The 27,809-nt window shown below is 39.4% G+C and overlaps 1 protein-coding gene across 2 annotated transcripts in view; it reads left to right on the top strand.

Annotated features, from left to right (window-relative positions):
• The first annotated feature begins 1,878 nt into the window (after positions 1 to 1,878).
• The window catches only part of TDRD7 (tudor domain containing 7), an 88,038-nt gene continuing 62,107 nt past the window's right edge, over positions 1,879 to 27,809 (top strand). For both annotated transcript variants that reach the window (XM_061201119.1, XM_061201118.1), the window contains exons 1-3: positions 1,879 to 2,020; positions 23,794 to 24,006; positions 26,359 to 26,500. In XM_061201119.1, the coding sequence (XP_061057102.1) occupies positions 23,800 to 24,006; positions 26,359 to 26,500 (349 nt within the window). In that variant the 5' untranslated portion in view covers positions 1,879 to 2,020; positions 23,794 to 23,799. The remainder of the gene's footprint in view (positions 2,021 to 23,793; positions 24,007 to 26,358; positions 26,501 to 27,809) is intronic.

Here is a 27,809-nt window from a genome sequence, read left to right as displayed (position 1 = left end):
TTATGAGCACTGCAGAGTCCAAATTGTGTCTGGTTGTATTTTAGGTCTATTAAATCCACTGCAGTGTTTGGAGCAGACTGGAGGGGAGAGAAGGAAGAGATCTGAAATAGACTGAAATACAGCAGTGGGGATGGAAAGAAGTGCCAGGGAGAGATATTTCAGCAGACTTTGTCAGGGACTAGATAAGGGGTATAAAAGAGAGCAAGCAGTGTTCAGAGAAGACTTTGAACAGTTTCCCATTGCTTTTGGAAAAAGCCCGAACTCCTGAGCATGGGCTATCAGGCCTCCCATAATCTACTTCCAATCTCCCTCTTCATTGCCCACTGCCTCTTTTCACTGAATCAGAAGCTCTGCAAGCACAAAATTCTGTTACTTAACAGCAGCTGTTCAGTACATACTGGTTGTATATACATATATACAAATGTCCATTCACCTACTGATGGACACTTGTGTTGTTTTCATTTTTTGGCTATTACAAACAAAGCTGCTACGAATATTCTTGTCCAGGTCATTGTGTGGACATATGCTTTCATTTCCCTTAGGTAAACCGTGGTAATAGAATTGCTGGGTCATATGGTAGGTGTAGTACATCCATACAATGGAATACTACTCAGCAATAAAAAGACAAACTATTGGTGCACACAACAACATGGATGAATCTCAACATGCTTCCGCCGAGTGAAAGAAGTTGCATACCCTCCCACCCCCAGCAAAAAGACAGCCCGTATTGTATGATTCCATTCATAAAATTCTAGAAACAGCAAACTAATCTATAGCAACAGAAAGCAAACCAGCAGTTGGGAGGGCAAGGGACAGTGAGGCACATAGTGTGAGGATTATAAAGGTGCATGGGGAAGCTTTTTTGGGGTGATGGATATGTTCATTATTTTTATGGAAGTGATAGTTTCACAACTGTATACATATATCAAAACATCATACTGTACATTTTAAATATGTGCAGTTTACAGTATGTCAATTATACCTCAATAAAGCTGTGAAAAATACTGTTTGAATAAATAGCAGGCCCTCCGTAAATGCATATAGAATGAATGTAGAGAAGTGTTCATTGTTGGTTTAAGGGATACAAACCAATATGCCCAATAACTATTGGTAGAATTAATGTACAGAAGAAATATGTGAATAAATAGTAGGTGTTCAATAATTTTATAAGGAATGAGTGAATGAATGAATGTATTTGACAGATGTTTATGTCAGCCTATCATGTGCCTGGGACTATCCTAGGCTCTGGGAATAGATTGGGGAACAAAACAAAGATCCCTGAGCTCACAGAGCTTTAATTTGAGGACAGTAAACAATGAAAAGATAAGTAAAACACATATAGTGTGCTAGACAGGTGCCAAGGAGAGAGAAAGCTGAGAAGGGGGACAGGGAATGTCAGGGAAGGAGACTGACATTTTTGAGATTGTGGCCACCCTCCTCCCAAGGGTGACGCTTGAGAACAGACCTAAAGGAAATGAGCGGACCAGGTGGGTATCTAGGAGAATAAAAAGTAACTGCCCCAGAATTGAAGAAAAGAATAAGCAAGAACTGAATGAAACTTCTGACGAGTGAAACGCAATAGCAGGAGCGCGTAAGTGCTAATAACGACGGCTGCGGCCCGGACCCTCCCGGCCCGCCGGTCCTTGCGTTGTCCACGAGGAGGCGCTCTTGCTCCCGCCCCGCAGTCGCCTTCCGCCGTCGGCCAGTGCGTGGGCACGCGCAGAAACCGCTAGGCGGCGTCGGTTTCCCTTCCCACGCGCGGACGCCGGCGTGGGCCGACGCCGCCGGGGTGCCCGCGCGTGCGCAGAGCCGAGGCCGGTCTGCCCTTGGGGCGGGGCGAAGCGGGGCGGGGCCGAGGAGGGCGGGGCGGGGGTTTGAGGTGATTCCAGGGCCGCGGCGGCTGCTTCAGCCGTGCGAGGAAACCGAAAGTGGGCGGTGGCCGCGGCTGTAGCCCTGGCGGAGACGGCGGTGGGAGCCGGGCCCAGAGGCGCGGGGACGGACTGCGGGCCCGCAGAACGAGGTGAGCGCAGGTCCTGCTGGCTGCGGGAACGACAGGTGCCAGGCGAGGTCGGACGAGGTTTCGGGCGGGCGCGGCGCACCTGGGTGACTAAGCGGGACAGTGGCCCGAGCGAGACTCGAACGGACCCGGGGCCTCTTCCCTGCAGCCGCAGAGGATGCCCTGGTCCCCACCCCGGAAAGCGGGCTGGGCGCCAGGGGAGTTGGGGTTCCAGAGCGTTGTGTTTTAAATCTCTGATGGGACCGTCTGGGGTTCACCTGGGAGTCGGACGGACCCCTGCCGCCTGGGAAACTCAGTGCAGTGGGGGCAGTGCAGCAGGGGGAGGGCGGGTGTGTGGACAGGGGTGGGAGGTGCTGACCAGGAAGTGGTTCCCGGTACCGGCGGGCGGGCGCCAGCTGCCTGCCCGGAGCAAGGGATATCCGAGCCCCCTGGCTGTTTGAACTCCCGCACCGTGAGCTTTTAAGTTCCTCTCTTTACAGACCCGCCCCTCCAGGCCGCTGGAGCAGTGCAGGACACAAATACTATCTGTTTCTCTCAAACCGTGAGCACCTGAGCCCCGGGTGGGTACAGAGCTCCAAGTTAGGAGGGAAATATGAATCCATGAGTGAGTTATCTTAACTTTCACCGTGTTCCCCAATAGGGTCAGGTTCTCAGCCTCAATTTAATGGGAGGGGGCTTGGAGCCGGCACAACTGTTCTGCTCCGATCCCCTTGAGTGAGTAGGTACAATACATTTCCATACATAACCAAGGGCACCACTCACTCCCAAACAATTTCAAAGAACCGGAAAGGGAAATAGCTATATTGGAAAAAGCCTTGGCCCAAAAGGATTATGAAAGCCACTCTACAAAACAAAAACACCACTGACCTGGGTCATCCCTTCACTCCCCGCCCCTTTTCGTGCAGGTGGAAAAACTGCAGAAAAGTGCCCTGCCTAGTGATATACAACAACTTAAAGACAGAGGTGGAACTTAGGCCGGCTGCTTTGATGTATAGGTGTTGCATACTGCAAATAGCGTGGGCTTTGCAGATTTGGGTTGGAATCTGGGCTTCTCCACTTGCTAATTGTGTGATCTTGAACAAATTACATACTTTCTTTGAGCCTGGTTTTCTCTTTATCAATTGGAAATATTTAACTTACTCTGCAAGGCTTTTGTGAGATAACTACTGTAATTCCTTTGGCTCATAATAATAGTCAAGAAGTGTTAACTCTCTAACCAAACTTCCCATATTTTACATAATTGGGTTTAGTTTCTTGGATGCAGGGACACATCTTTAAGTGCTCTATATAATATAAATTGGCACATGGTGGAGATTTTTTCAGTTCCATTCAACTGATATTCATGGAGCATCAGTTACATGCACAGGACCGTGCCGGGGGTAGGGAATTGCTCTGGGGCCAGCTGGATTAGAACCCACGTCTCCTGTGCCCCAGTCCAGGGCCCTTTGCCAGCCCACAGCCCCCCTCTTTGCTAGTTAAACACAGTGAACTCTGAAGCAGCAGTTGGTGGTTCCTTCGGATTTCAGTCCCTGTAGATTGGAAATGAAATGTAATCCTTGCTAATGCCCTTTTAAGTGAACTGGCTGAACGTGGCTGAATGAACTATTATATTTTGTACCAAGAGATTTAAACTCCTTGAAGAACCTCTCAGAAGTTCTCTGTGCAATATAATCTAGTTGGAGACCTAATATGAACGTAAAGGAAAAATACTTTATAATCCAACTCTAAGCGCCTACTCTGTGTTTGATCAAGTGCTATTTCTAAGAACTGAGATTTGACGTAGAGTGAGTGCTTTGCCTCTGGGCACTTTCGGGGTCAACACATAAATACAGAAAGGACAGAAGTTCCTTGGTGCTTGGAGTGAAATCTAATTTCATATTTATGTGAATTGGTTTTTCTTTATGCAAAACCGACTTTCTCCTCCCTCTGTTCCCACCCTTATGCTTTTGAAAGCTTCGTTCTTTTCAATATTTCCTCATTGGGCCAATTTTTTTAAAATGTTTTCTTTCACACAAGCTAAAAGTATTGATAATTTGTCATTTTGAGCTGAAGATGTGTGTGAGGATATATGGCAGTTAGAGCTTCTGATCGGCACAAGATACTCAGTGTGACCCCAAAGCAAACTCGATATTTTAGCTATGCAGCTTTGTCAGGAGGAAGCAAACCCATGATTTCCGTTAGATCTTTGGACCCCCATTTCAGCACTTGAAGGACTCCAGGGAAAGTTGAGAACCATGGATCTAGCCCATCCTCCTCATCTTCCATATGAAAAAAGCAACCTGAAGTGACTTGCTCAAAGGGTCATAGCTAATGAGAAGGAGAACTGGGATTAAGACCCAGACTCCTAACTAAGCCACTTATGATCTCAGAGCTTTCTCCAGTATGTAGATATATGGAAAGCCTTTATTTATTCATACTGTGTAATTAGTAATGCATGGATAATTTGGAGGTTGAAATTGCAATAATTACAAAAAGAAAACTGCTCTCTAAATATACCCTGAGGGAGTATATCACCACCTGAGGGCATTAATTACTATCTTTCTTTTTTTTTTTTAAACAGGATTTTTAAAAATTAATTAATTTTATTTTTGGCTGCGCACAGGCTTTCTCTAGTTGCAGTGAGCGGGAGCTACTCTTCGTTGTGGTGCACGGGCTTCTCATTGCAGTGGCTTCTCTTGTTGCGGAGCACGGGCTCTAGGCACGCAGGCTTCAGTAGTTGTGGCACTTGGGCTCAGTAGTGGCTCACAGGCTCTAGAGCACAGGCTCAGCAGTTGTGGCGCACGGGCTTAGTTGCTCTGCAGCCTGTGGGATCTTCCCGGACCAGGGATCGAACCCGTGTGCCCTGCATTGGTAGGCGGATTCTTAACCACTGCGCCACCAGGGAAGTCCCAACTATCTTTTTAAAAAGAGTTGATAAAGGAGTAATTAAGGTGGTAATAAATAGACTATAATTGGAAATAAAAGATAGCATGTTAAACTGTTGCAAGATGAGAAATCACCTTGGAAGAGTCTTAGACAAAAACCTTCCCTCTCTTAGGCTCAGTTTATTGATTTGTAATAAGGGGTTTGGGATAGACTAGATGATGCCTAAAATCTTTTCAGCACAGACATTCTGAATTTTAAGGGCCTGGCTTGTTGCTAAAATAGTGTCTTCATGGAAGAAGGCAGCCATTTACCAGAAGTATGTGCCCTAAGGAGATACTAAAAATTGAGTAGCTGACTGAAGAAGGTAAGAGAGATTGCTTGGTGATTTCAGTTTACCCTAACGATTCTTCAGATTTATTTGTGGGTTTAGTGCCACTCTTCAAGTCAAATTTATGACACACAAAAAATGCAATGAGAAAAATGAGCCAAATAGTACAGTTGGAAGTAGTTGAGAAAAGAGGAACTGAGAGGAGAGACCATATACGGGAGTGACACCAGCTTGGCTAAACGTCTTTGGGCAGCAGGACTGAGGAAACTGCATCTACAGGAAGCAGATCGCATGCAAAGGATTGAGCCAGGGAGGATCAACTAATGGTAAAGGCAGGTATCCAGAGGACACCAAAACCTGCTTCTTCAGAATAAGACTCTCCTGGGACCATTTTTAGGTGTATTAGAGAGAAAAGTTGTGAATTTACAAATACAGTTTTGAAAGTGAGAATTATTTTAGGCTATTTACATTGTTTAAACCTTGCTTTCCTAAAGGTTGTCATTACTTTCCCCTACTCCTTGCCCTACTTCTTGCACATTGTTAGCGTTTCGGGGTACTCAAGATTAATTGTATAGCAAAATAGAAAAGGAACAGTATAAAAGGATTGAATTTTTGCAGCAGTTGGCAAGTATTTTGGATTTGGGTGCCACACCCTTAAATCAGAATGTGGCAGATCCCCATTTCATGCCACTTTAAGGGCTAATCACTAAATATGCCCCAGGGTTGTTCTCCGTATTCCCCAAGTCAAATTTACTTTCAGAAGCCAACTCTGTACGTTTGGAGCAGCTGTCTGAAAGGATGCCCCATTTTTGGGATCCAGAAGACCTGGGTTCTTGTTGTGGGTCTGGCCATAAAAATATGTGAGGCCTGGAATAATTACCCTGGACCTCAGTTTCCTCATTTTTAAACTAAACAGTTTGGAGGAGATGGTGTGAAGGTGCCTACTAGCATTCCGCGCTTCTCTCTCGGCTCCCTGCTCTGAGGTCAAGCCCACTGTCCTGTCCTGTGCTGTTTTACAATGTCTAGGGACATTGTGGGACATGGCAGTTAAGAGGCTTTTGCCTACTAGTTAAGTGAGAAATCTTGGAGGAGATCTGGTGGCTTTCTTACTGAGCTTGCCAGGTCAAGTATGTTAATGAGGCAAGTAAGAAAACCTGGGAAAATGCTAATATTTCAAATTTGATGCTGTACTAAAAATTTCTCCAGTACACCAATGTCTGTATTATTGCACTCTTAGCCATGTAATGCAGGTATTCATAGGTAGTTTGCCATCCACACCATGTTTCTAGGAAAATGTAACTACTGAATGCCAAGTATTGTGGTAAGCACATATAACTCTATTTTTGACACTTGTCATTCAGAAAGAGAGGCAAGGAAAGGAGGAGAAAAAGAGTGAGAGGAAGGACATGAAAGTCAAGTGCAATCTGTTGTGATCCTTGTGGCCAGTTTCTTCCTCCTTGACTGGGGTCTTTGCTTGCTGACCTTGGTCAGTTTTTGAGATTAAAATACTCTGATTAAATAATTCCCCAGACTCACCTCCACTTTACTCTGCTCAAGCAGAGGATTCTTATTCAGCTCAAGCATCCCCTTTATTATCTAGGGAAACCCTTAAGAATTTTAACCTGAATTTAAAGAGATGACCAACCTTATTTCTCCCAACCTCACCTAACTTACAGTCACCAGGGCTTAACATAACATTCTCAAAATAAAAGTACGAATTTGAATTCTCTTAAACTCTAAATTGTATTTGTCACAACACTTTTAGAGAGTAGAAATAAGTAGGAAAGTTGAAAGAGCAAAATGGCAACTTAAGAAATTTGGGAGCCACACATCATCAAAAAATCTACAAACAATAAATGCTGGAGAGAATGTGGAGAAAAGGGAACCCTTTTGCACTGTTGGTGGGAATGTAAATTGATGCAGCCGCTATGGAGAACAGTATGGAGCTTCCTTCAAAAAAATAAAAATAGAACTACCATATGACCCAGCAATCCCACTACTGGGCATATACCCTGAGAAAACCATAATTCAGAAAGAGTCATGTACCACAGGGTTCATTGCAGCACTATTTACAATAGCCAGGACATGGAAGCAACCTAAGTGTCCATCGACAGATGAATGGATAAAGATGTGGCACATATATACAATGGAATATTAATCAGCCATAAAAAGAAACAAAATTGAGTTATTTGTAGTGAGGTGGATGGACCTAGAGTCTGTCATACAGAGTGAAATAAGTCAGAAAGAAAAACAAATACCATATGCTAAGCCATATATAATGGAATCTAAAAAAAAAAAAAAAGTTTCTGATGAACCTAGGGTCAGGACAGGAATAAAGACACAGATGTAGAGAATGGACTTGAGGACACGGGGAAGGGGAAGGGGAAGCTGGGACGAAGTGAGAGAGTAGCATTGACATATATACACTACGAAATGTAAGATAGATAGCTAGTGGGAAAGCAGCTGCATGGCACAGGGAGATCGACCACCTAGAGGGGTGGGATAAGGAGGGTGGGAGGGAGAGGCAAGAGGGAGAGGATATGGGGATATACATTTGCATATAGCTGATTCACTTTGTTATACAGCAGAAACTAACACAACACTGTAAAGCAATTATACTCCAATAAAGATGTTAAAAAAAAAAAAAAATTTGGAAGCTACTTTGGAGGAGTTGCCATTGAGGCACTTCACTAATAGTTGAAATTCCCATGATAAGCTTCCTTTTGTGCTTCTAGTGGATGACATCCAAGATAATAAACTTGATTTGTATAGTTAGAAGAAAGTATTCTTATATGCATACTGTTTCCAAAAGTTCTTGAGTATAATTGCCACCTTCAGAAAACCTCAAAAAATGCCATGATAACCAAGGAATTAACAAAATTTAGAGCATTCTATAGCAATATAGTAGATTAGAAAATAATAAGATTTTTAAGCTTTAGTTGTAACGTTCTTTTTGTTCAGTGCCTGAAGTGATATTGCTAATGTTGGAATTGCAAACTGGACTGGAAGAAATTGACAAACATGAGAACAAGACGTACATCTGAACAAGATGTACAACCACATTTACCCTTCCAGGTTTTACTGCACTTATCTGTTTCTCACCATCTTTGAGATCCTCAGTCCTGTAGTTCGGGGACTGCCCTTCCCTCCAAAAAGTTGTATACAAATAGAGAATTATAGTATTCCATGAAAATAGCATACTTAAAAAAGGGGAGGGAGAGGGATGCTTAATTCAGGTTGTAGCCATGTAGTCAAGCATTGCTTCCCAGTCTCCTCAAGTATCAGGTTCTTTTTTTTAATTTTTAAAAAGCTTTGTGAAACTTCACACGAGTAGTTGTACTTCTAATATCCTTTGGTTGATAAAATGTGTAACTACCAAAAGCTGTTGTAAATTCAATATCAATTCGTGTTTGTGACTCTCAACAGTATCTGCACACTGTTTGAAAAACAGGAATACATGTAAGTATGAGACACTTACCAGTGTTCAAGCAGTGCTTGCTTACACATCGGGGTATGTGGACTTTTTGCAGTAACGCTATGGCCCAGACCTGAGCCTGCTCATTGAGAACTCTGGCTCAGAGTGGAAAGGCCCAGAAGTAAACTGTGTGATGGATCTCAATCACAGCTTGGTGACATAATTGGCTGTCTCAATCAGTTTACAACAATCATTAAAATTTGCAAATAATTTTTAATAACTTAAATTTAAGATTATTGCTTTAACTGCTCACATGCAATACACTATTATTTTAGTGAGTAGGAGAGAAAAGGAGTGGTGTTAGTTATATGGAGAATTTCTCATTCATTCACTCAATGTGTATTGAGCTCTCGTTGTGGGCTGGGCGCTAGGGATTCAGCAGTGAACAAAACCCACCGAAATCCCTGCTTTCATGGAGCTTACAATCAAGTCAGGGAGACAGACAGTAAAATAAGAATATTGGATGGCATAAGTGCTACGGAGTAAAATAAGGCAGGGGAAGGGTAAAGGGAGTACTGGGCAGCTGGCATAATAGTTCTGGTTTTGAATAGGGTGACCAGGGAAGGCTGTACTGAGAAGGTGACATTTGAGCAAATACCTGAAGGAGGTGAGGCAATGAGCTGTGTCGACCCTGGGGCAGAGGAACTGGCAAGTGCAGAAAGAAAAGCAGTGTGGAGTGGAGTGGAGTGGAGTGAGTGAGAGAAAAGGGGAGGAGGAGTTGAGTTCAGAGAAGTGGGGTGGGTGCAGATTGTGTAGGGCCCTTTTGGCCCCTCTGAAGACTTTGGCCTTTAGTCTGAGTAAGACAGGAAGCCCTTGGAGGGTTTTGAGCAGAGGAATGATGTGATGGGATTTATGATTTAAAAGGATCACTCTGGCTGTGATGTGAAGAATAGATTATCGGTGAAGTGGAAGCAGAGAGACCAGCATGGAGGCAGTTGCCTCAATCCAGGCAAGAAATGTGGTTGGCGTGCACTAGGGTGATCACCGTGCAGGTGGTGAGGAGTGGGGGAACCGTGAACTGAGCCTGTCCATCTTCATGTGTCACTTAGTGGTGGGGGGAGGGGGCGGTGGAGAACCACTAAGACCAAATCCCTTCATCTTACAGATAAGAAGAAGGCTGGGGAGAAGGGATTTGTCCCAGGAAAATAAGTGCTCTTTGCATAGTGGTATTGAACTTGGGGAACACAAGCAGGAAGAGGAGGTGTGTGCACAGCCTTCCGCAATCCCCCATCTCTCCCCCAAATAAAGTCAGAATCAATGTATCATCTACTAGTTGTCAGTAGCTTTACTCTTGAAAGAAACATTAAACTTCCTTGGTCGTAACTGTGGATTTTAACTATGATAATATGTGCATTAAAGAGAGTGAAACTAGGAGATTATGTGTGTGGCAGGAGCGTCTCTCAGGTCATCAAACAGACCAGGACTAAAATCCTGGCTTCCAAAGCATTTCTCAGGTCAGGTTGGGAAGTGTAACTTAGAAAAATTAGTCTAACAGTTGCCAAGAAACGAAGATAGGCAAACATGAGGTTAGGGAGGGTGAGAAAAGTGAAAAATAAGGATGAGCACTTGTGTGCCACACAGATTAGCACTGTTTTTTTATTTATTTAACATTATCATCAGTTGCTCACTGTAAATACATACCTTTTATCTGCATGAAGCCTATCTGATAGTCTTGGGGCAGGAGGATAGGATAATCAGGATAGAGGCCATAAGACTACTGTATCTTGGCAGAGTCTAGGTCCCCAAAGAAGAAGACACATTCAAAGAGGGTGGGATTAAGGAAGCAAGCACTGGGCAAAGCCTTACAGTCTTTGCTATATTCTGTGGCAATTAGACAAGCTGTATATGTGGGTGTATGACCTTCTCCCTCCCCAAAATGTGTTAAGTGCTGTGTTTGGGAGATCCCTGATGACACCTGTTTCAGAACAGAAATAAGGAAGATAGAGGGGAACATTTCAGAGAAAGTGGCCTGAAATTGCTCTCCTTAGGATGGAGGGAGCAGAAGTCTTTCATATAGGGCGACCTGTGGAACAAGCCTCTGGTTAGCTTCTAAGATGGGGTTAGAACTGTCATTTCAAGCCAGTATCATATTGGAGTTCTGTTATATTTTAGTCATAGGATTTCCATTATTGAGTAGAATGCATTTATTAGAGATTTTTTCCCCCATAAATTAGTGGCTGCTGTCTACCCGCTAAGTAGCTGGGGAAAAGTAGACCACAGTGGGAAGGTAACAATGGAACAGATGCTCTTTCCAAAAACAAGGGAAGGAGGAGGCAGTAGAGAAGGTGATGGGTATGTCCTTCATACTGAAACTGTGGCAGGGGAATTTAAAGTTGTTCTGACTAGGGAGGAGCCAGATATGCTAAATAGTCTAGTTTGATCCTGGTAAACTGCTCACACCCAAGAGGGTATATTCCCACATGGGCACTGACCACCTGACTTTATACCTACGCATAATGTGTATATAATTCATAGTCACGGCCCACTTAGATATGCAGATATACAAAGAGGCAAAGGCCAGTTTTACTCAGAGGAGCTCTAGATGAGTAGATGGGAGGGATTGGGTTTGAAGGAAAGAAGAGAGTAGATAGCTAGGTAGGAAAGGTGGAGGTCAAAGAGACAAAGTTGAGGCGGCTTGGCACTAGGAAGTTAGCAAGTGATCCTTTAGTTTCTCCTCTTGCAAATTAAAACTTGGCCAGCCGGCTCGCTTTGTGGTTTTGCTTACTTGAGGAAATAACTGTATACTCAAAGTTCAGTGATCTTTGAATCATGAACCATTGTAAATCAAAGCATTTCTCTTGTAATCAGGAGTTTACTATTTAAGAGCCAAAGTTCATACTTCAGATTTAACATCTGACAACCTTGAAATATAGGTCCCAAAGCCAGCCTCTCTTTCCTTCTCACCAGCATACTCAAAATGTAGATGGACATCAGGAGTACTGCAGGTGCTCAGACTCTATAGCTGTTGTCTTTCTCTGCCATGAATTTTTAGTATTTAGAGTGCCTGTCTCCAGTTGTCTCGTTGACTTGGGATCCATACCACACCTGTGAGTAGGCTGAGTCTACTGTTCATTTCACAGGACTGTTTTTTTTCTTCTCTTCAGTTTGCTTTACTGTCTTTCTTGATTGTCTTGTCTCCTGTTGTTAATTCTTCAGGGTTTTGTCTTTTATTTTTTTCAGTACCAGTCAGGGTAATGTGATAGAAAGAATGTGGGCTTTGGCATCAAACAGACCAGGACTAAAATCCTGGCTTCCATACATCCTGTGATATGTTGGTTATTTAACATCTCTGAGCTTTGGTTCTCTCATTTACAGAATGAGAATAATACTTTCCTTCCATAGTTATTATGGGTATTAAATCTTCAGAAAGTCCAATTCTCAGAATTTACACGAGAAAGAAAAATATATATCTTTGCAAAGCAGCTTCATTTATTTTTTATTGAAGTATAGTTGATTTAGAATGTTGTACTAATTTCTGCTGGACAGTAAAGTGACTCAGTTATACACATATATACATTCTTTTTTTTATATTCTTTTCCATTATGGTTTATCCCAGGAGATTGGATATGGTTCCCTGTGCTATACAGTAGGACCTTGTTGTTTATCCATTCTAAATGTCATAGTTTGCATCTACTAACCACAAACTCCCAGTCCATCCCTCTCTCTCCTTTCCTCCCCCTTGGCAACCACAAGTCTGTTCTCTATGTCTGTGAGTTTTTTTCTGTTTGGTAGATAGGTTCATTTGAGCCATATTTTAGATTCCACATGTAAGTGATATCGTATGGTATTTGTCTTTCTCTTTCTGACTTACTTCACCTAGTATGATCATCTCTAGTTGCATCCATGTTGCTGCAAATGGCATTATTTCGTTCTTTTTTATGGCTGAGTAGTATTCCATTTTATGTATGTACCATATCTTCTTTATCCATTCATCTGTCAATGGACATTTAGGTTGTTTCCATGTCTTGGCTATTGTGAATAGTACTGGTATGAACATAGGGGTGCATGTATCTTTTTGATATCCCCAGGAGTGGGATTTCTGGATCATATGGTAACTCTATTTTTAGTTTTCTGAGGAACCTTAATACTGTTTTCCATAGTGGAAAGCAGCTTTATTTTTAATACCCCAAAGCTGGAAGCACCCCACATGTCTATCAACATTTGAATGGATAAACAAATTGTGGTATATCCATACAGTGGACTACTACTTATCAATAAAAAGGGTTGAACTACTGGTGAGTATTCTTTTTATATTCTAGCTACCAGTCCTTTACCAGGTATGCTATGAAAATATTTTCTCTTAGTCTGTGGCTTGTCTTTTCATTTTCTTAACAGCCTTTAGAAGAGCAGAAGTTTTAAATTTTGATGAGATCCAATTTGTCGGGTTTTTTCATCATGGCTCTAAAAGTTCTTTGCCTATCCCAAGGTCACAAAGATTTATTCCTGTTTTCTCTAGAAATTTTACAGTATTAACTTTGTCATTTAGGACCTAAATGATTCATTTCGATTTAATTTTTGTGTCTGGTATGAGATTCATTTTTTGTGTATGGATGAATAGTGTTCCAGCACTGTTTGTTGAACTTTCTCCATTGAATTCCTTGCTATCTTTGTCAAAAATCAGTTGACCATTTATGTGTGGGTCTATTTCTGGTCTATATATTCTGTTCCATTGATGTGACTGTCCTTTTGTCAATGCCACACTATTTTGACTAATACACTGTTATGGTAAGTTTTGAAATCAGTCTGATTGCACCAGCTAGGACCTCTAGTGTGGTAATGAATAGGAGTGAAGAGAATGGACATTCTTGCCCTGTTCCCATTCTTAAGCAGAAAGCATTCATTCTTTCACTATTACATGTGATGTTAGCTGAGGGTTTTTCACAGATACTCTTTATCAGGTTAAGGAGGTTCACGTCTATTCTTATTTTCTGAGAGTTATTAAAATAAATGATTTTTAACTTTGTCAAATGTCTTTTCTTCACCTATTGATATCATGTGGTTTTTCTCCTTTAGTCTGTTGATATAGTCAGTTACATTGATTGACTTATGAGTGTTGAACCAACCTTGCATTCCTAGAGTAAACCATAGTTAATCATGGTGTGTTATTTCTCTTACATATTGTTGGATTCGATTTACTAATATTTTGTTAGGATTTTTTTCACTTATGTTCATGAGGGATATTGGTCTGTACTTTTCTTTTCTTATAATGTCTTTGGTTTTGGTATCAGCATAATGTTCGCCTCATAAAGTGAGTTCAGAAGTGTTCCCTTCCTGTCTACTTTCTGGAAGAGTTTGTGTAGAAGTGGTATTAATTTCTTCTGAAGTGTTTGGTAGAATTTTCCAATAAAGCCATCTGGGTTTGAGTTTTCCTTGTGTGAAGGTTTCTAACTACAAATTTAATTTCTCTAATATTCTTAAGGATATTAAGGTTATCTGTTTCTTCTTGAGTGAGCTTTGGAAATTGTCTTTCAGTGAATTCGTCCATTTCATCCAAGTTACCAGATTTATTGGCATGAAATTGTTCATAATATTCTCTTTTTAATGTCTACAATTGTATGGATTGTAGACATTAAACAATATGTAAGGATCTGTATTTATGGCCCCCTTTTCAATCGCATTATTAGTAATTTGTATCTTCTCTTTTTTTCCCCTTGATTAATCTACCTGGAAGTTATCAATTTTATTGAAGTTTTCAAGAACTAGTTTTGGTTTCATGATTTTTTTCCTTTACTTTTTTTCTATTTAATTACTTATCTGTTTCACCATTCCAGTACTGATTTTGCTCTCATCTTTATTAATTCCTTTCATCTACTTCCTTTTGGTATAATTTGCTCTCTTTTTTTCTTCAGGTAGCAGATTAGATCATTGATTTGGAATGTTTCTTTTTTTCTAATGTAAGCATATGATGCTGTAAATTTCCCTCCAAATATTGCTTTAACTGCATCCAGCAATTTTTTATATACTGTGTTTTCATTTATTTAAATGTTTTCTGGTTATTTGGAGGATCTTTCCTCTTTGACCCTTGGTTATTTAGAAGTATGTTATTACATTTGCAAATACACAGGGATTGTTCACATATCTTTCTGTTACTGATACCCAATTTAGTTTAGTTCTGATCATAGAATACGCTTTGTATAATTTCAATTATTCTAAATTGGTTGAGGATTGGTTTCAGCCTCAGAATATATTCTATCTTGGTCAGTGTCCCATGAGCTCTTGAAAAGAATGTATATTTTGCTAATGTTGGGATGGAGTGTTCTGTAAATATCAAGTAGACCAGTTTGGTTGATGGTGTTGTTCAGCTCCTCTATATCCTTACTGAATTTTTTGTTTACTGGCTCTACCAATTACTGAGAAAAGAGTTTTGAAGTCTCCAGTCATAACTCTATTGTTTTTTCATTCATGTGTTTTAAAACTCTAATGTTAGATGCAGTCACACTTAGGATTGTTATATCTTCCTGATTAATTAATTCCTTAATTATTATGTAATGTCCCTCTTTTTTAAAAATTTATTTATATTTTGTTTATTTATTTTTGGCTGCTTTGGGTCTTCATTGCTGCGCGTGGGCTTTCTCTAGTTGCTGCGAGTGGGGCTACTATTCGTTGCAGTGCACATGCTTCTCATTGTGGTGGCTTATTTTGTTGCAGAGCACGGGCTCTAGGCATGTGGGCTTCAGTAGTTGTGACATGTGGGCTCAGTAGTTGTGGCTCACGGGCGAGCTCTAGAGCACAGGCTCAATAGTTGTGGTGCATGGGCTTAGTTGCTCCGTGGCATGTGGGATCTTCCCAGAACAGGGATCGAACCCATGTCCCCTGCATTGGCAGGCGGATTCTTAACCACTGCGCCACCAGGGAAGTCCCTGTAATATCCCTCTTTATCCTTGGTAATATTACTTGTTCTAATATTAATATAGTCATGTATTTACATGCATATCATTTTCTATATTTTTACTTTTAACCTATGTGTTGTTTGTATTTAAAATAGGTTTCTTGTAGATAGTATATAGGAAAATCTTGCTTTTATATCCACTCTACCAATCTCTAACTTTTTAATCAGGATATTTCTATCATTTACACTTAATGTAATTATTGGTATGGTTGACTTTATTTTATTTTATTATTTTTTAAAATTTATTTATTTGGCTGTGCAGCAGGATTGTGGGATCTTAGTTCCCTGACCAGGGAATGAACCTGGGCCCCCTGCAATGGAAGCACAGAGTCCTAACCACTAGACCCCCAGGGAATTCCCCAGTATATAGTCCTTTTTTTTTTTTTTAAATTTTATTTTATTTTTTTATACAGCAAGTTCTTATTAGTCATCAGTTTTATACACATCAGTGTATACATGTCAGTCCCAATTGCCCAATTCATCACACCACCACCACCACCCACCCGCGGCTTTCCACCCTTGGTGTTCATATGTTTGTTCTCTACATCTGTGTCTCAACGTCTGCCCTGCAGACTGGTTCATCTGTACCATTTTTCTAGGTTCCACATACATGTGTTAATGTACGATATTTGTTTTTCTCTTTCTGACATACTTCACTCTGTATGATGGTCTCTAGATCCATCCACGTCTCAACAAATGACCCAATTTCGTTCCTTTCTATGGCTGAGTAATATTCCATTGTATATATGTACCACATCTTCTTTATCCATTCGTCTGTCGATGGGCATTTAGGTTGCTTCCATGACCTGGCTATTGTAAACAGTGCTGCAATGAACATTGGGGTGCATGTGTCTTTTTGAATTATGGTTTTCTCTGGGTATATGCCCAGTAGTGAGATGCTGGATCATATGGTAATTCTATTTTTAGTTTTTTAAGGAACCTCCATACTGTTCTCCATAGTGGCTGTATCAGTTTACATTCCCACCAACAGTGCAAGAGGGTTCCCTTTTCTCCACACCCTCTCCAGCATTTATTGTTTGTAGACTTTTTGATGATGGCCATTTTGACCCGTGTGAGGTGATACCTCATTGTAGTTTTGATTTGCGTTTCTCTAATGATTAGTGATGTTGAGCATCCTTTCATGTGTTTGTTGGCAATCTGTATATCTTCTTTGGAGAAATGTCTATTTAGGTCTTCTGCCCATTTTTGGATTAGGTTGTTTGTTTTTTTAATATTGAGCTGCATGAGCTGTTTATATATTTTGGAGATTAATCCTTTGTCCGTTTATTCGTTTGCAAATACTTTCTCCCATTCTGAGGGTTGTCATCTTGTTTATGGTTTCCTTTGCTGTGCAAAAGCTTTGACGTTTCATTAGGTCCCATTTGTTTATTTTTGTTTTTATTTCCATTACTCTAGGAGGTGGATCAAAAAAGATCTTGCTGTGGTTTATGTCAAAGAGTGTTCTTCCTATGTTTTCCTCCCCTTTGTAATTTCATTGTTGTAATTTCATTCTTTTACATGTAGCTGTCCAGTTTTCCCAGCACCACTTATTGGAGAGATTGTCTTTTCTCCATTGTATATCCTTGCCTCCTTTGTCATAGATTAGTTGACCATAGGTGCGTGGGTTTATCTCTGGGCTTTCTATCTTGTTCCATTGATCTATGTTTCTGTTTTTGTGCCAGTACCATATTGTCTTGCTTACTGTAGCTTTGTAGTATAGTCTGAAGTCAGGGAGTCTGATTCCTCCAGCTCCGTTTTTTTCCCTCAAGACTGCTTTGGCTATATGGGGTCTTTTGTGTCTCCATATAAATTTTAAGATTTTTTGTTCTAGTTCTGTAAAAAATGCCATTGGTAATTTGATAGGGATTGCATTGAATCTGTAGATTGCTTTGGGTAGTATAGTCATTTTCACAATATTGATTCTTCCAATCCAAGAACATGGTATATCTCTCCATCTGTTGGTATCATCTTTAATCTCTTTCATCAGTGTCTTATAGTTTTCTGCATACAGGTCTTTTGTCTCCCTAGGTAGGTTTATTCCTAGGTATTTTATTCTTTTTGTTGCAGTGGTTAATGGGAGTGTTTCCTTAATTTCTCTTTCAGATTTTTCATCATTAGCGTATAGGAATGCAAGAGATTTCTGTGCATTAATTTTGTATCCTGCAACTTTACCAAATTCATTTATTAGCTCTAGTAGTTTTCTGGTGGCATTTTTAGGATTCTCTGTGTATAGTATCATGTCATCTGCAAACAGTGACAGTTTTACTTCTTCTTTTCCAATTTGTATTCCTTTTATTTCTTTTTCTTCTCTGATTGCCGTGGCTAGAACTTCCAAAACTATGTTGAATAATAGTGGTGAGAGTGGACATCCTTGTCTCGTTCCTGATCTTAGAGGAAATGCTTTCAGTTTTTCACCATTGAGAATGATGTTTGCTGTGGGTTTGTCGTATATGGCCTTTATTATGTTGAGGTAGGTTCCCTCTATGCCCACTTTCTGGAGAGTTTTTATCATAAATGGGTGTTGAATTTTGTCAAAAGCTTTTTCTGCATCTATTGAGATGATCATATGGTTTTTCTTCTTCAATTTGTTGATATGGTGTATCACATTGATTGATTTGCGTATATTGAAGAATCCTTGCATCCCTGGGATAAATCCCACTTGATCATGGTGTATGATCCTTTTAATGTGTTGTTGGATTCTGTTTGCTAGTATTTTGTTGAGGATTTTTGCATCTATATTTGTCAGTGATATTGGTCTGTAATTTTTTTTTTGTAGTATCTTTGTCTGGTTTTGGTATCAGGGTGATGGTGGCTTCATAGAATGAGTTTGGGAGTGTTCCTTCCTCTGCAATTTTTTGGAAGAGTTTGAGAAGGATGGGTGTTAGCTCTTCTCTAAATGTTTGATAGAATTCACCTGTGAAGCCATCTGGTCCTGGACTTTTGTTTGTTGGAAGATTTTTAATCACAGTTTCAATTTCATTACTTGTGATTGGTCTGTTCATATTTTCTGTTTCTTCCTGGTTCAGTCTTGGAAGGTTATACCTTTCTAAGAATTTGTCCATTTCTTCCAGGTTGTCGATTTTATTGGCATAGAGTTGCTTGTAGTAGTCTCTTAGGATGCTTTGTATTTCTGCGGTGTCTGTTGTAACTTCTCCTTTTTCATTTCTAATTTTATTGATTTGAGTCCTCTCCCTCTTTTTCTTGATGAGTCTGGCTAATGGTTTATCAGTTTTGTTTATCTTCTCAAAGAACCAGCTTTTAGTGTTATTGATCTTTGCTATAGTTTGCTTTTAGTTTTATTGATCTTTGCTATAGTTTTCTTTGTTTCTATTTCATTTATTTCTGCTCTGATCTCTGTGATTTCTTTCCTTCTGCTAATTTTGGGTTTTGTTTGTTCTTCTTTCTCTAGTTCCTTTAGGTGTAAGGTTAGATTGTTTATTTGAGAGTTTTCTTGTTTCTTGAGGTAGGCTTGTATAGCTATGAACTTCCATCTTAGAACTGCTTTTGCTGCATCCCATAGGTTTTGGATCGTCGTGTTTTCATTGTCATTTGTCTCTAGGTATTTTTTGATTTCCTCTTTGATTTCTTCAGTGATCCCTTGGTTATTTAGTAACGTATTGTTTAGCCTCCATGTGTTTGTGTTTTTTACGTTTTTTTCCCTGTAATTGACTTCTAATCTCATAGCGTTGTGGTCAGAAAAGATGCTTGATATGATTTCAATTTTCTTAAATTTACTGAGGCTTGATTTGTGACCCAAGATGTGATCTATCCTGGAGAATGTTCCGTGCGCACTTGAGAAGAAAGTGTAATCTGCTGTTTTTGGATGTAATGTCCTATAAATATCAATTAAATCTCTCTGGTCTGTTGTGTCATTTAAAGCTTCTGTTTCCTTATTTATTTTCATTTTGGATGATCTGTCCATTGGTGTAAGTGAGGTGTTAAAGTCCCCCACTATTATTGTGTTACTGTCGATTTCCTCTTTTGGAACTGTTAGCAGTTGCCTTATGTATTGAGGTGCTCTATGTTGGGTGCCTATATATTTATAGTTGTTATATCTTTTTCTTGGATTGATCCCTTGATCATTATGTAGTGTCCTTCCTTGTGTCTTGTAACATTCTTTATTTTAAAGTCTATTTTATCTGATATGAGTATTGCTACTCCATCTTTCTTTTGATTTCCATTTGCATGGAATATCTTTTTCCATCCCCTCACTTTCAGTCTGTATGTGTCCCTAGGTCTGAAGTGGGTCTCTTGTAGACAGCATATATATGGGTCTTGTTTTTGTATCCATTCAGCAAGCCTGTGTCTTTTTGTTGGAGCATTTAATCCATTCACGTTTCAGGTAATTATCGATATGTATGTTCCTATGACCATTTTCTTAATTGTTTTGGGTTTGTTTTTGTAGGTCCTTTTCTTCTCTTGTGTTTCCCACTTAGAGAAGTTCCTTTGGCATTTGTTGTAGAGCTGGTTTGGTGGTGCTGAATTCTCTTAGCTTTTGCTTGTCTGTAAAGCTTTTGATTTCTCCATCGAATCTGAATGAGATCCTTGCCGGGTAGAGTAATCTTGGTTGTAGGTTCTTCCCTTTCATCACTTTAAGTATATCATGCCACTCCCTTCTGGCTTGTAGAGTTTCTGCTGAGAAATCAGCTGATAACCTTATGGGAGTTCCCTTGTATGTTATTTATCGTTTTTCCCTTGCTGCTTTCAGTAATTTTTCTTTGTCTTTAATTTTTGCCAATTTGATTACTATGTGTCTCGGCGTGTTCTCCTTGGGTTTATCCTGTATGGGACTCGCTGCGCTTCCTGGACTTGGGTGGCTATTTCCTTTCCCATGTTAGGGAAGTTTTTGACTATAATCTCTTCAAATATTTTCTCGGGTCCTTTCTCTCTCTCTTCTCCTTCTGGGACCCCTATAATGCGAATGTTGTTGGGTTTAATGTTGTCCCAGAGGTCTCTTAGGCTGTCTTCATTTCTTTTCATTCTTTTTTCTTTAGTCTCTTCTGCAGCAGTGAATTCCACCATTCTGTCTTCCAGATCACTTATCCGTTCTTCTGCCTCAGTTATTCTGCTATTGATTCCTTCTAGTGTATTTTTCATTTCAGTTATTGTATTGTTCATCTCTGTTTGTTTGTTCTTTAATTCTTCTAGATCTTTGTTAAACATTTCTTGCCTCCTCTCGATCTTTGCCTCCATTCTTTTTCCGAGGTCCTGGATCATCTTCACTATCATCATTCTGAATTCTTTTTCTGGAAGGTTGCCTATCTCCACTTCATTTAGTTGTTTTTCTGGGGTTTTATCTTGTTCCTTCATCTGGTATATAGCCCTCTGCCTTTTCATCTTGTCTATCTTTCTGTGAATGTGGTTTTTGTTCCACAGGCTGCAGGATTGTAGTTCTTCTTGCTTCTGCTGGTATGGTTGACTTTAAATCTATCATTTTGCTAGATGTTTTCTATTTGCCTTTTCTGTTCTTTTTCTTTCTGTTTTCTCTTTTTTCCTAGTTAACTTTTTTTTTTACTTCTACCTGGTTTTTTATTGAATTTCTATTTTGTTTTATCTGTACTACTACTGGCTTATTAGTTATGCCTCTTAAAAAATTTTAGTGGCTGTCATAAGTTTTGCAGTATATCTCTTTATTGCATTCCTCTTTGAAATAATATTATACTACTTTATGTATAGCATAAGAACCTTCCAATAGTATACTTCCAGTTCCTTTCACTCATTCTTTGTGCTGTTGTTGTTGTACATTTTACTTTTACATATATTGTACACCCCTCATTTTTGGTGATAGAAATGTCTAGATCTTGATTGTGGTGATGATTACATAGTATATATGTGCTTTCAAAACTCAATAAACACTACACATAAGTATTTTATTTTATGTAAATTATACCTAAATGAAGATTTTAATATAAATATATATTTTAATGTAAATATATGTGTATATATACATATATGTGTGTGTATGTCTTTCTGTCTATAGAGAGAGTAAGAATATAGACCTAATATAGGACTTTCCTAGACTATTTACTATTTAATTAATTTACTGTTTAATTAATAGTATTAATTAAATGACATTGGTACTAGTGGTGACAATTTGAAAAGAGTTAATGTTTAGTAGAGGGAAGTACATAATGCATACTTAGGTTATTTACCATTTAAACTTCGCCATCATTTGAGTATTATATTTATAATCAAGAGCACCTGCAAATGAGCTATTTTGTCTCCTTTTTTAAATGGACAAATGAGGAAATTGCTAAAACTGTATGCTGTTCTTCCTTTATGTTTCTAAACCAGAGAAAGAGCAAGATTGTCTAGAATTCTGTGAAGTCTGATATAGTATCCACTTGCCCTATTTAATTTAAATTAAAATTTCAGTTCCTCAGTCCTGCTGGCCACATTTCAAGTGCTCAGTAGCCACATGTGGCTAGTGGCTACCATGTTGGACTGTGCCGACATAAAATATTTCTATAATCACAGAAAGTTCTTTTTTTAAATATTTATTTATTTATTTATTTGGATGCACTGGGTCTTAATTGCCGCATGCAGGATCTTCATCGCCACGTGCAGGATCTTCATTGCGTCATGCAGGATCTTTAGTTGCAGCATGAGAGCTCTTAGTTGAGGCATGTGGAATCTAGTTCCCTGACCAGGGATTGAACCCAGGCTCCCTGCATTGGGAGTGCGGAGTCTTAGCCACTGGACCACCAGGGAAGAAAGTTCTATCGGATAGCACTGTTGAAGGAAAAATTAACAAGTTGTCCATGACTTGCCTTTCTCCTTCCTGTAATGAAAGGCTAAATCTACTTTTCCTGGCTGCTTGGATATCCTTCTCTGAATGTATCTTCGTTCTGTTTACCATTAGTCCAAAGAAAATATGAGTGATTAATCTTGAAAAATTCCTGTTACTGATCAATGAAAATCCTTAGCCAAGGTCCCCATGGATTTCTTTGGTACCAAAATTTATTAGTCACTTTTCTTTCTTCTCTCACTTGACCTGTCTGTTATTGCATATGACATTTTTGAATATGCCATTCTTTTTGGCTTTTTCCTCTTTTTGTTTGTATGACACTATGACTTTGCCTTTTCTACTTCTATCTCTCTGGTCCCTTTTTCTTAGCCTTTTATAGGTTCTTGTTCCTCTGCCCATCTCTTAAATGACAGCCTTCCATAGCAGTCCATCCTTAACCTTATTTTTAACTCCCTGGACACCAGATACCACATATATGCTGAAGGCCAACAAATCTATAAGCAGCTCAGATTTCTAACCTAAGTTCCTAATGAATATAACTATGTGGCTGCCCTAAGAGCATCCCAACCTCCATATATCCAGAACGATTTCACTCCCTTCCTCTCTTGCCTCTACCCCACGTAAGTGTGGGCCATTACTGTCCACCACGCTTCTAGCTAGAAATCTGGGGCCTCTCTTATAATTCAAACCAGTTAATCAATTCCTGTTGATTCCACTTCCTAATTATCTCTGATACTGATTTTTTGTTTTTTCCCAAGGCCCTGTTTTCAGATATTCCATATCTTCAGTTCTTACAACTCATTTATCTTTCTCCTTCTAGTTTATTTTCCCTGCTATTGTGGAGTGATCTTCTTAAAATGCAGAGCTGATCATCTTATTCTGCTATTTAAAATCCCTCCAAGGTCTCACATTACTTTTGGCAAAAATGCAAACATCTTAGCATATCTAGTAGTCTCTTCTGGGTCTGCCTCTTCTCACCTCTTCCATCCCCATCTTTCAGTCCTCAGCTTAGAGTCTTTGTTCATTCATGTCCAGCCACTTAACTGCCTGGGGTTCTCAGAACCAACCATGTGCTTCTCTCTCACCTCTGTGCCTTTTGAATTTTCTGTTCCCTCTACTTGGGGCTGATACCTCTCCCCATCCCCCACCCCCACCCCCACACACCCTTTGCTTCCTTGCCTGGCCGATTGCATCTTGTCCTTCAGGACTCCATCAGGCCTCCTCCCATCTGGGAAACATTCCCTGATATTGTCCCTCCCCGGGCTAGTCTTTGTGCCTTCCTGACTTCCCTAATGTTCTCATAGTATTCCATGCTTTTCTCTACCATAGCAGTTATTTCCCTGTATTGTAATAGCACAGAAAATATTCAATAGCAATTTATGAAATACTCAAACAAGTGTAAACTCTGAAAATATATTTGAATTCACAGACTAATGCATCATTATAGTAACCTTCCACCGTGTTCTTATAGGTGAAGATGCTGGAAGCAGATCTGGTTTCAAAAATGCTACGAGCTGTTCTACAGTCTCATAAGAACGGAATAGCATTACCCCGGCTCCAAGGAGAGTACAGATCCTTAACTGGAGACTGGATCCCCTTCAAGCAATTAGGTTATCCTACGCTAGAAGCCTATCTGAGAAGTGTGCCAGCAGTTGTCAAGATAGAGACTAGTAGATCTGGAGAGGTAAGAAGGTAATTGTGTGTTTCAGAAGAGTCAAACCAATTCTTAATTGCCTGTCTGGCACTTCCAATCTCATAATTAGGGTAGAAGTCAAAGTGCAAAACACTAGCCAAGATCGGTAGTGATAGAGAGAACAGCATCCACAACACAGCCAAGATTCTCATGTCTTTTGTTTTACCTTCAAATTCTTTCTGTTGTAAAAATAAGGTTTTAACCATATTAAATTAAAATTTTTCAAGTTAAACTTTACCCAGTCTCATTGTCCAAACTAAATAACTGTACTGGAGACCTTAACTGCCTAAATGTCATACCCACTCATTATAGACCTGCTACAGCTGTTTTTGCCTAGGTCACTAATGACTTCCTGATTACCGAATCTAATAGACACTTTAAAATTCTCATCATTTGGCCTGACTCCTATCTATTCCTACTGCCTGGATCCTAGTTCAGCCTCTAATTGATTGATCATCACTTTTGGTTATTACAGGGCCCTCTCTGCTGTTATCCTTGTCTTTAGTCCCTAGCCTGTTCTCACCTTCACACTTTAGTAACAGTGATCATGTTATTCTACAATTTTAAATCCTTTAGTTTCTCTGGAAGAATATTTTATGTATAACATGGGGGATTAGGTGGTAGCAAGTAAATTTTTTATTGCATATACTCTATGACCCAACAGTTTCACTTCTTGGTTTCTGCTTAATGTACCGTATGAAAGATATGGACAAACCACCATCCAAGACAGAAAGGCACCCATCCCCGCAATCAATACCTTTTTTAGGGTACATTTCTATATATGTAAATATGTAGAACAGGTCTGGACTATTTCTCACCAAAAATTATAATAGTTGTCCTCTTGGGAGGTGGGTGGGTAGGGAGGCAGTGGGTAGAGGAGAAAAGGGGCCCAGGATTGGGAGAGTGGTCAGAGGTTCACGTAATCTGTAATAAATTTTATATAATGAGAAGGTATAAACTAATTAAATATTATATTAATAATAAAACTTTCTTCAGTGACCCTGGTTCTCCCAGACAGATTTAAGCCCTCCTTTCTATCTGCTTGGCACCTTGTAATACATCCAGTATGACACATGACATAAAGTTTTCTGTTTAGTCTCTTTGCCTCTCTTTCCTTCATAAGTTTCTTGAGGATAAGGGATTTTTTTTTTTTTTTTTACCCCTAACAGTAGGTGTTTAATAAATATGTGTTGAATGTATAAATGATCAAATATCTGAATGAATTAATTAATAATTTAGTAATGCTTCATATACTTACTATGCTATAATTTACTCAACTCTTTATTCTCCTATTTTGGACATTTTTAATGTTTCCAGGTTTTGATTATTAAAATAACCCCTAATGCACATATTTGGGTATGTAACTTTTTCTTCTTTTGAATTATACTCTTATATTTTCAGGAATGGAAATACTGGACCAAAGAATAGGAACATGTTTTGGCTTGTGGTGTAAAGCCTCACTGCTTTCCTGTTCTTGATTTCAACTTAGAATCAAAGACTTTAACACTAGATGGTTCTCTAGAGATAGTCTAATCTCAACAGTCTACATTCTTTTTTCAAATCCTTCTTCAAATATCCTATATATCCCACCATTTTTTTTTTTAAAGATAGAAAGCTGAGCTACTGTATTTTAAGTAGGTGCCAAAGGGTCCAGGCCTCTGCTTACCCTGTCTTGCCCTCACAGCCCTGAGGCACCTCCATGGAATTCTATGGCTCCATTGAACAATTTGAAAACCCCAGATCTAAGCTCTTCCCTGTTTTACAGCTGATAATACTGAGATTTTAGAAGTAAACTGGTTTGCCCCAAGTCACCCAGCTAATCCACTGCAGTGGCAAGACTAGGATTTAGTGGTCTTTGGGAGACCACTAAATACAAATAGCAGTTGCAAGTGTGTACTTTGAATTCAGAGAGGTAGCCTAGCTGTGTGGCTTGAGAAGTTTGCTTAACTTTCCTGAGCCTCTGTTTTCCCATGTGTAAAATGGGAATAAAATATAGCTCACAAATTATATGAGATAATATATGCAAATCACAGGTTTCGTTTGGTTCATTTGTTAATCCTATAGTACCTAGCACATTTTAGATGCTTAATAAATACCTGTTTAAGGAATCAGTGAAAGTTTCAATTTGAGGAGAGATTATTCAGTGTGCCGGACTATGCTTGATTTCTCTTGCAGAAAATATAATTTAGCTCTAACATTATCAAAGAGAGAGAGACATGAACATTTGCATACAGCTTGATTTGGGACATATAAACACACAGTGTGCTGCATTTGAAAAATCAGCCTTTAGGTACCAGTGAATCTGAGAAATGTTTCTCCTCTCACCTTGCCTCTCATAATTAGATTACCTGCTATGCCATGGCCTGCACAGAAACTGCAAGAATTGCTCAGCTTGTGGCTCGTCAGAGGAGTTCTAAAAGGAAAACTGGTCGGCAAGTTAATTGTCAGATGAGAGTAAAGAAAACCATGCCATTTTTTCTAGAAGGTAAGATCTTTTCACATGCTAAAATTTTAAAGCCTGTCTATGAATATACTGTCAGATGGAAATATTGCTTGTATTCATGATAAACACCTTTATTTGTTAATATTCATATGTCAAGGGAGAAGTCCTGAAGCTAGTATTTCCATTTGAAATTAAGTGAACATGATAAGCATGACTTATTAAGTAAAGTAATTATACAGTGTGAAATAACTCAGCATAGATTTTAATTAAACTTATGGCAAAGTGTGGTTTTACTCTTTATTTTGGGGGAAAGGCTCATCTAGAATGTTGGATGAACCAAGAACCTCTAAGTTAATGTCTTATTTAGGAAATCATGTCTTTTACTATAAATCCTCTATTTTCAGAAAAACATGAATTATATAGTACATAAAGATATTATAGGCAACTCAGCCTGTGTTTACTGATCATTTCTCTCAAGGAGCTTATAATCATTTCTAAAACTAAATTCTCAAGAAATAGTTCAATGATGGTAGAAAAGAGTTGATGCCTAAATGCCACAAGGAGCATTTTAGACAAAGGAGCAATCATTGTGAGAATGGCAGTGGAGGGCTTCATGGCAAAGGGGAGACTTGAACCCAGACCTCTAACAGTTGGAAGAATTTAAATTGATGGAGAAGAGATGGGAGGACTGAGATAATGGCTAAGTGTGCTGCATTTGTAAGAATGTGAGGTGACTGCCACCAAGTTACTTGGTGAGTAGAGGGAAAGTAACGGGCTAGTCTAGCAGATGAAGCCACGTTTTGAAGAACCTCATCTGCTAAATACACACCAATCTACTCATCCCCTGCTGACCGACCCTCTAGTGACCATCTCCTCATATTCTTTATTTTTTAAAAATATTTATTTATTTTTTAACATGTTTATTAGAGTATAATTGCTTTATAATGGTGTGTTAGTTTCTGCTTTATAACAAAGTGAATCAGCTATACATATACATATATCCCCATATCTCCTCCCTCTTGTATCTCCCTCCCATCCTCCCTATCCCACCCCTCTAGGTGGTCACAAAGCACTGAGCTGATCTCCCTGTGCTATGTGGCTTCTTCCCATTAGCTATCAGTTTTACATTTGGTAGTGTATATATGTACATGCCACTGTCTCACTTTGTCCCAGCTTACCCTTCCCCCTCCCCGTGTCCTCAAGTCCATTCTCTAGTAGGTCTGCATCTTTATTCCCGTCCTGCCCCTAGGTTCTTCATGACCATTTTTTTTTTTTTTTTTTTTTAGATTCCATATATATGTGTTAGCATACGGTATTTGTTTTTCTCTTTCTGACTTACTTCACTCTGTCT

Source organism: Eubalaena glacialis, chromosome 9, assembly GCF_028564815.1.
Source record: "Eubalaena glacialis isolate mEubGla1 chromosome 9, mEubGla1.1.hap2.+ XY, whole genome shotgun sequence".
In the NCBI taxonomy this organism is placed as follows: domain Eukaryota; kingdom Metazoa; phylum Chordata; class Mammalia; order Artiodactyla; family Balaenidae; genus Eubalaena; species Eubalaena glacialis.
The sequence above is the reverse complement of the archived record's forward strand: the minus strand, read 5'-3'. Positions and strand labels throughout refer to the sequence as shown.